Source organism: Wolffia australiana, chromosome 1 (genome assembly GCF_029677425.1).
Source record: "Wolffia australiana isolate 7733 chromosome 1, ASM2967742v1".
NCBI classification, from domain to species: Eukaryota; Viridiplantae; Streptophyta; class Magnoliopsida; order Alismatales; family Araceae; genus Wolffia; species Wolffia australiana.
The window spans coordinates 2,967,144-2,975,000 of record NC_135835.1 but is presented as its reverse complement, the minus strand read 5'-3'; the positions used below and the strand labels follow the sequence as shown (position 1 = coordinate 2,975,000).

Genomic DNA, 7,857 nt, shown 5'->3' with positions numbered 1-7,857 from the left:
GATTGAAAGTCAGGAGTGATTGAAAGTGTTTTTCTCCATACAGATGGATTGAAAGTGCTTTCTTACAGGGAAAGCAGAGAACAAAACAAAGAAGAGATACCTCTTCGGTGAATCCATGGGCGGAGCTGTCACTCTATTCAACCACCGGAAGTTACCAAACTTCTGGCATGGGGCCATCCTCGTCGCTCCCATGTGCAAGGTCCTTCGACCTATCTCTCCTCCCAAGGGTCTCTATCCCTATCGAAGAATTTTCCGACTGATATCGAACATCGCAGATTTCTGACAAAATGAAGCCGCCGGCAGTGTTCGTCAACTTCCTCAGAACTGCGAGCAGAATCTTCCCAACTTGGCCAGTGGTGCCTTCGCTGAACATTCTCAAGATCGCCATCAAGACACCAGAGCGAAGGGAGGAGGTGAAGTGCCCTACACGCAATGCTTTTGAACTCTTTTGACGATGAATCCATCATCATTGGAGGGTCACCGTTGAATAGTTTATTATTTACTTATTTGGGCAAATACTACGAAACGGCACCAACTCCATGTTCGTTCAAAAAGTAGCCCGAACTTTTCATTTTGTTCAAAAAATAGCCCGCGCTAATCAGAAGACGCCATTTGGCGTCTTCTTTTTTTTGCCAGCGATGTTCGAACATCTGACGTGGAGTCCACCTGGTAGCCAGGTAGACTCCACGATGGCATCCACGCCAGGTGGACTCCACGTCAGCTGTTTGAACATCGCTGGCCGTTGCCGTCGCTGCCCGTCGCGGGCGGCCACCGCGGGCGCCCGTCTCTGGCCGCCGCCGCCCGTCGCCGCCCTCTCTCTTTCTCGTTCTCTCCGCCCTCTCTCTTTCTCGTTCTCCCCGACTCTCATCACCTCTCTCTTTCTCGTCCTCTCTCTTTTCGCCCCTCTCTCTCTCTCTCGACCTCTCTCCCCCTCTCCTGCTCCTTCTCTCTCCCTCGCTCTCTCTCCTCTCCGTCTAACCCTCGCTCCCGCGAGTTCTCTCCCTCTGTCATCCCTCTCTCGCGCTCTCTGTCTCTCGCCCCCTCTCGCCCCTCTCTTTCTCGTTCGCTTGGTCTCCCGCGGTCGTTCTCTCCCCCAAACTCTTTCTCGCCCTCTCTGTCTCTCATCCCCTCTCACTTTCTCGTTCTCTCTGTCTCTCATCCCCACTCTCTTTCTCGTTCTCTCTCTTTTCCCTCCCTCTCTCTTTCTCGTCCTCTCTGTCTCTCATCCCCACTCTCTTTCTCGTTCTCTCTCTTTTCCCCCCCTCTCTCTTTCTCGTCCTCTCTGTCTCTCATCCCCTCTCGTCTCGTCTCGTCTACCTCCATCTCTCGTTATATCGTGGCTCCCCATCTCTCTCTCCCATCTATCTCCATCTCTTGTTATGTCTCTTCTCTCCATCCCTCTCTCATCTATCTCAACTTCTTGTTATATCTTGTCTCCCCATCTCTCTCTCTCTCTATCTATCAGTCTATCAATCAGTCTATCAATCTACGGTATCGATGTGCATCTCTCTCTCATTGATCTGTGTCCCACAGGGTATGCGATGGAGTGCGGCATCTCGATAAGAGGTGAGTGGATGGAGATTATAGGATGGTATAAGCGGAAGGTTTTTTGGTTAAAAAAAGATGGATAATTGTGGAATCGCAGGTGAGTTTGGTGGGCGGGTACTACGACGCGGGGGACAATGTGAAGTTCGTGTGGCCGATGGCGTATAGCGTGGCCTTATTGGGCATGGCGGCCGTGGAGTACGGGTCTCTTGTTTCCACTGCCCGCGAGCTTAGCAACCTCCAAACGGCGATCCGCTGGGGCACGGAATTCATTTTACGTGCCCATGCCTCTCCTACAACTCTGTATCTATCTATCTATCTATCTATCTATCTATCTATCTATCTATCTATCTATCTATCCATCTATCTATGTATCCATCTATCTATCTATCTATCTACCTATCTATCTATCTATCAATCTATCTATCTATCTATCTATCTATCTATCCATCTATCTATGTATCCATCTATCTATCTATCTATCTACCTATCTATCTATCTATCAATCTTTCTATCTCTCGACATCTCTCTCTTTCTCTGTGGCTATCTCTCTCTCACTCGGTGTGAATCTCTCCAACTCTCCGTGGATCTTTCTCTCTCGTATCTCTACTCTCTCTGTATTATAACTCCAATTTCTCTCTCATATATCTACCCTCTCTCTCACTCTCAGACACTCTATTCCCTCTCTCTGATATCATCTCTCCCTTTATCTCTTTCTCTCTCAAACTCTCTACTCTCTATCGGATATCAACTCTCTCTCTATCTCTTTCTCTCTCGGTTATCAACTCTGTCTCTTTCGCTCTTGTATCTCTACTCTCCATCTCTTTCTCGGATATCAACTTTCTCTATATCTTTCTCCATTGTATCTCTACTCTCTCTCTTTTGCTCTCGGACATCAATTCTCTCTATATCGTATCTCCATTGTATCTCTACTCTCTCTCGGATATCATTATCCTCTCTCTCCATATCGTATCTCCATCTGTCTCTCATCCCCACTCTCTTTCTAGCCCTCTCTGTCTCTCATCCCCTCTCTCTTTCTCGTTCTATCTGTCTCTCATCCCCTCTCTCTTTCTCGTTCTCTCTCTTTTCGCCCCCTCTCTCTTTCTCGTTCTCTCTGTCTCTCATCACCTCTCTCTTTCTGGTTCTATCTCTTTCCGCTCCTCTCTCTCTCTCTCTCTCTCTCTCTCTCGCGCTCTCTCTCTCTCTCTCCCTCTCTCTCTCTCTCTCTCTCTCTCTCTCTCTCACTCTCTCTCTCTCTCTCTCTCTCTCTCTCTCTCTCTCTCTCTCTCTCTCTCTCTCTCTCTCTCTCTCTCTCTCTCTCTCTCTCTCTCTCTCTCTCTCTCTCTCTCTCTCTCTCTCGACCTCTCTCCCCCTCTCCTGCTCTTTCTCTCTCCCTCGCTCTCTCTCCTCTCCGTCTCACCCTCGCTCCAGCTAGTTCTCTCCCTCTCTCTCTCTCGTGCTCTCTGTCTCTCGCACATATATCCGTTTCCATATATCGTTGCATACTGTCTCTCCATATTTCTTTTGTCTTCCTCCATTCTAGTTATATCGTGTCCCCCCATCTTTTTCTCCCATTTATCTCCATCTCTTGTTATGTCTCCTCTCCATCTCTCTCATTTATCTCTCATCTATCTCAATTTTGTGTTATATCGTGTCTCCCCATCTCTCTACCCATCTCAATTTCAGGTTTACGGAAAATCAAGGATATAAAGGAAGTTCAATATAAAACTCAATCCATACTTCGCTTGCAGGTTGTGGCCTTCTGTTGTTGCATGTCTTTCTATTGTGGCCGCCTTGGTTGCAGAGAGAGCAGTGCATTTGCACGCCTTTCTTGGTCAATCGTAGACCACTAGGACCGGCTTCACTAGCGTCAATTCTTCTTCTACGCTTTGGCCTTCCCGGTTGTTTCTTCGCCAATGGGGGAAAGAGGTAGCTTCCCTCATTTTCCCTACACAGGTTTTTCCCATTGATCGGCGGAATACCATAACTGTAAGCTAGCTGGTATGAATCCCTCTTCAACCATTCATTGACGTAATTAGTAGGGTCTGCTCGGATAAAGTGAATGCAGGCAATAGAATGCGGGCATGGAATGCCCGTGATAGCCCAATATCTGCAGGTACAGTGTTGGGCACGCAAGTCAACCACGAACCCTTCTCCGTGTGTGCTAACCTCGAATTTAAGATAGCCTGCATGAATAACACTGCATGTCCTACACTTGAGTCTGTTATCTTCGAGTACCCGTCTTATTTGAGGGCATAAGGAATCAGCACTCTCGGAGAATAACTCCCTCTTCTTCACTATATGCTCCATGACTGCCCTTCCCGACATCTCTACCTCACCTTCGTCACCCAGCATACTCGGACCCGGCCCCGTGACTGCTCCTCTACCCACTTTTCAGTCTTCACCGTCCCCTTCACGACCCTCGCAACCTGCCAGCCCCATTCGTTCCCCAGGCTCCGCCAACAAAAACACACCCCCCGCATTTGTTAACGATCCAACCTCTCCTACCTCACAGGCCTCACCCTCCCCAAATGCCGACACCCCACCTCGCCCTCTCCACTCCCTGTGCGACATTTATGCCCGAACAACACCTATCGATTATCACTGTCTCCATCTTACAACCTCCCCCGCCAAACCATCCTCCTTCCGCGCCGCAGTTCACGATCCTGCTTGGCGCGCCGCCATGCGCGCTGAGTACGACGCCCTTATCCGCAATTCTACCTGGACCCTCGTCCCCCCTCCGCGCAATGCTCGCATTCTTGGCTGCAAATGGGTCTTCTGTCTCAAGCTCCACCCCGACGGATCCATTGACCGCCACAAAGCTCACCTCGTCGCCCAAGGCTTCTGTCAAATGGCCGGCGTTGACTTCGCCGACTCCTTCAGCCCAGTGGTCAAAATCACGTCCATCTGCATCCTCCTCGCAATGGCTGTCTCCCACCAGTGGTGTATTCATCAGCTCGATGTCAGCAACGCCTTTCTACATGGCGACCTCACGAAAACGGTGTATATGAGGCAACCTCCAGGTTTCACTCATCCCACCCTGTCTTCGCAAGTGTGCCTTCTTCGCAAATCACTTTATGGTTTAAAACAAGCTCCGCGTGCGTGGTTTCTGAAACTCTCTACCTATCTACTTTCTCTCGGTTTTTCCAACTCTCGCACCGACACTTCCCTTTTTTAAAAAATTACTCCTAACTATCGACTTTACCTCCTTATCTATGTTGACGATTTTTTGGTCATCGGCTGCGATCCTTCGGCTGTCACGCCTTTTCTTCATTCTCTCATGAAACGTTTTGCCATTCGCGATCTTGGCCCCGCTCGCACTTTCCTCGGCATTAGACTTCATTCTCACCCCGATGGTCTCGTCCTATCTCAATCCCAATACTTGTCTACCCTCCTCCGCCGTGCCAACATGAGTGACTGCAACGCCACAGTTACTCCGGCCCCCGTTTCTCCCTGCACGGCTTCCGGCCCTCCATGCGATGCGGCGCTCTATCGACGCATCGTGGGCGGCCTGCAATATCTCACCCTCACACGACCTGATATCTGTTTTGCTGTTAACAAGGCGTGCCAGCATATGCACCAGCCCCAACCGCACCATTGGAAGGCTGTTAAACATCTCCTCCGCTACCTGAAAGGCACCGCCGATTTTGGCTTATTTTACTCTCGTAAGTCTAACTCTTCTTTGACTATGTTTAGTGATGCAGACTGGGCCGGTGACTCTTCAGACAGGCGCTCCACCAGCGGTTACCTTATTTATCTCGGCGATAACCTTGTTTCTTGGAGCTCCAAGAAACAAACCACAGTATCCCGCTCCAGCACTTAAGCGGAATATAAATCGATGGCAAATGTCACCAGTGAATTTATTTGGATCAAATCTCTCTTGCAGGAACTTCGACTTCCCCTTCAGAGCACTCCTACTCTCTGGTGCGACAACCTCAAGGCCACCTACCTTGCCAAGAATCCCGTCTTTCATGCCCGTATGAAGCATGTCGAAATCGACTTTCATTTCGTCCGCGAGCAGGTCGCGGCCAACAATCTCCGCATTGCCTTCATCTCCGGTCGTTCTCAGTTGGCTGACGTCCTCACAAAGAGTCTGCCAAAACAACCGTTTCTCCACCATCGGTCCAAGCTCAACCTACATTCGACGCTGAGCTTGCGGGGGTGTGTTAAGGATAACACGCCACCTGGCTCACCCGATGACCAGGCCACGCAGCCAGGTGGTGCAATGGCCAAGCAAACATCATCCGCTTCTAGAACCATGACGTCAAGACGATCCGCCGCCGTATCCGCCCGCCACCTCGAGCCACACCGACATGATTACGTCGCATTAATCTCTACCCAACCCTCTTCTTCTTCCCTCTACAAATAGAACTATCCTGTATCTCAAACACACAGCTTCTTCTTCTTCTCTCTGATCTCATTCTCGTTCTGTTGAATATATTCCATTCTTCTTCACTTATCTCTTCTTCATCCTAGCCCCAAGTCTCAATAAGCGGAAGAGAACGACCGACAGAGAGGGCTACATCAGTAGTGGGAGAGAGAGAGAGAGAGAGAGGGAGAGAACTCGCGGGAGCGAGGGTTAGACGGAGAGGAGAGAGAGCTAGGGAGAGAGAAGGAGCAGGAGAGAGGGCGAGAGAGAGAGAGAGAGGGGCGGAAGGAGAGAGGTGATGAGAGTCGGAGAGAACGAGAAAGAGAGGGGTGAGAGAGGGAGAGAACTCGCGGGAGCGAGGGTTAGACGGAGAGGAGAGAGAGCGAGGGAGAGAGAAGGAGCAGGAGAGGGGGAGAGAGGTCGAGAGAGAGAGAGAGGGGCGGAAAGAGAGAGGACGAGAAAGAGAGAGGTGATGAGAGTCGGGGAGAACGAGAAAGAGAGAGGGCGGCGGCGGCGGGCGGCGACGGGCGGCGGCGGCGGCCAGAGACGGGCGCCCGCGGTGGCCGCCCGCGACGGGCAGCGACGGCAACGGCCAGCGATGTTCAAACAGCTGACGTGGAGTCCACCTGGCGTGGATGCCATCGTGGAGTCTACCTGGCTACCAGGTGGACTCCACGTCAGATGTTCGAACATCGCTGGCAAAAAAAAAAGAAGACGCCAAATGGCGTCTTCTGATTAGCGCGGGCTATTTTTTGAACAAAATGAAAAGTTCGGGCAACTTTTTGAACGAAACATGGAGTTGGTGCCGTTTCGTAGTAAACTTGCCCTACTTATTTTTACCTTTAGCCCAGTTTCTGAGTCAGGTTCTTTTATAGGAAGTTATTTCCCTCCGTAATCGATTTGTATATGGGTTCTTACGTAGCGAGCCCTTGAAATAAAGAAAGGGATGGCATGTCACTGAAATAAAAATGTGATCATCCTCTCCGGCTTGCCTTCCACAGTTGCTTCGAAACCCTTATTGTTACAAGGGTAAGCCCCGGCTGAAGACGGTGTATGAACTCCTTCGAGCCAGCGTGGACCTGGAAAGGAACCTCAGCCAAGTAACTTAGCCGATTTCGCACTCGTCTCTTCTGTTCGAGACTACTGAGCTACATTCTTTTGTGCCAGGTTTCTCTACCGTTTCTCGTCCTCCATGGCAGCGACGACATCGTCACCGACCCGTCTGTTAGTGGGATACTGTACGAATCGGCGACGAGCGCTGACAAAACATTTAAGCTGTACGCGGGTATGTGGCACGCCCTTACCTCCGGTGAGCCGCCAGAAAGTATAGATCTCGTCTTCTCCGATATAATCTCCTGGCTCAATAACCGGGTGAGCTCGGTGAAGAGAGAAGACCAGCCATTATACTGAAATCTAGTTCAGCGATGATTTCTTCTCGTGTTGAGTGTTCTTCCGGCTCTTTGCGTGACTCGTGAAGAAGTCTTTGCGCGCCTTCTCGCGGAAGTTCCATAATCTGGTCCCCGTTTTCTGTCGAAAACACTCTGTTGTATCCCCTGACAGTTAAATTCTCCACAGACACGGAATCTCCGACAGCAAGGATGATATCAGTGGACGTATACGAAAGATATTCCAGGAATAATAAATAAATTGTCTGCGTTCTATCGAAAGTCATACGACCAATTGGTTTTTCCGGCTCTTCGATGAATGAATCACGTAAGAAAGAATAATCTTCCTTACCATTTCTTACAGTGTAACTCGAATATAATAATGATAGCGCGAGTCTGTGAATGAGGTAAGGATGAATATTCTTCCTTTCCATCTGACACGGTCTGTGATGTAGAACAGCTACGTGGATAAGTGGACCCAAACAAGCTTCCACTCACAAAGGCATCTTACATCATGTAAATCAAGGGATAAAAATAATGGAAGAGTCCCTTTCTTCA

General features: G+C 49.8%; 1 protein-coding gene across 1 annotated transcript in view; it reads left to right on the top strand.

Annotated features, from left to right (window-relative positions):
* Positions 1-7,581, top strand: part of LOC144713877 (uncharacterized) — a 9,403-nt gene extending 1,822 nt beyond the window's left edge. The window contains exons 6-13 of the mRNA XM_078588604.1: positions 69-199; positions 276-447; positions 1,534-1,604; positions 1,646-1,848; positions 5,242-5,347; positions 5,432-5,762; positions 6,896-7,014; positions 7,082-7,581. Of these exons, the coding sequence (XP_078444730.1) occupies positions 69-199; positions 276-447; positions 1,534-1,604; positions 1,646-1,848; positions 5,242-5,347; positions 5,432-5,762; positions 6,896-7,014; positions 7,082-7,324 (1,376 nt within the window). The 3' untranslated portion in view covers positions 7,325-7,581. The remainder of the gene's footprint in view (positions 1-68; positions 200-275; positions 448-1,533; positions 1,605-1,645; positions 1,849-5,241; positions 5,348-5,431; positions 5,763-6,895; positions 7,015-7,081) is intronic.
* Positions 7,582-7,857: the final 276 nt, after the last annotated feature.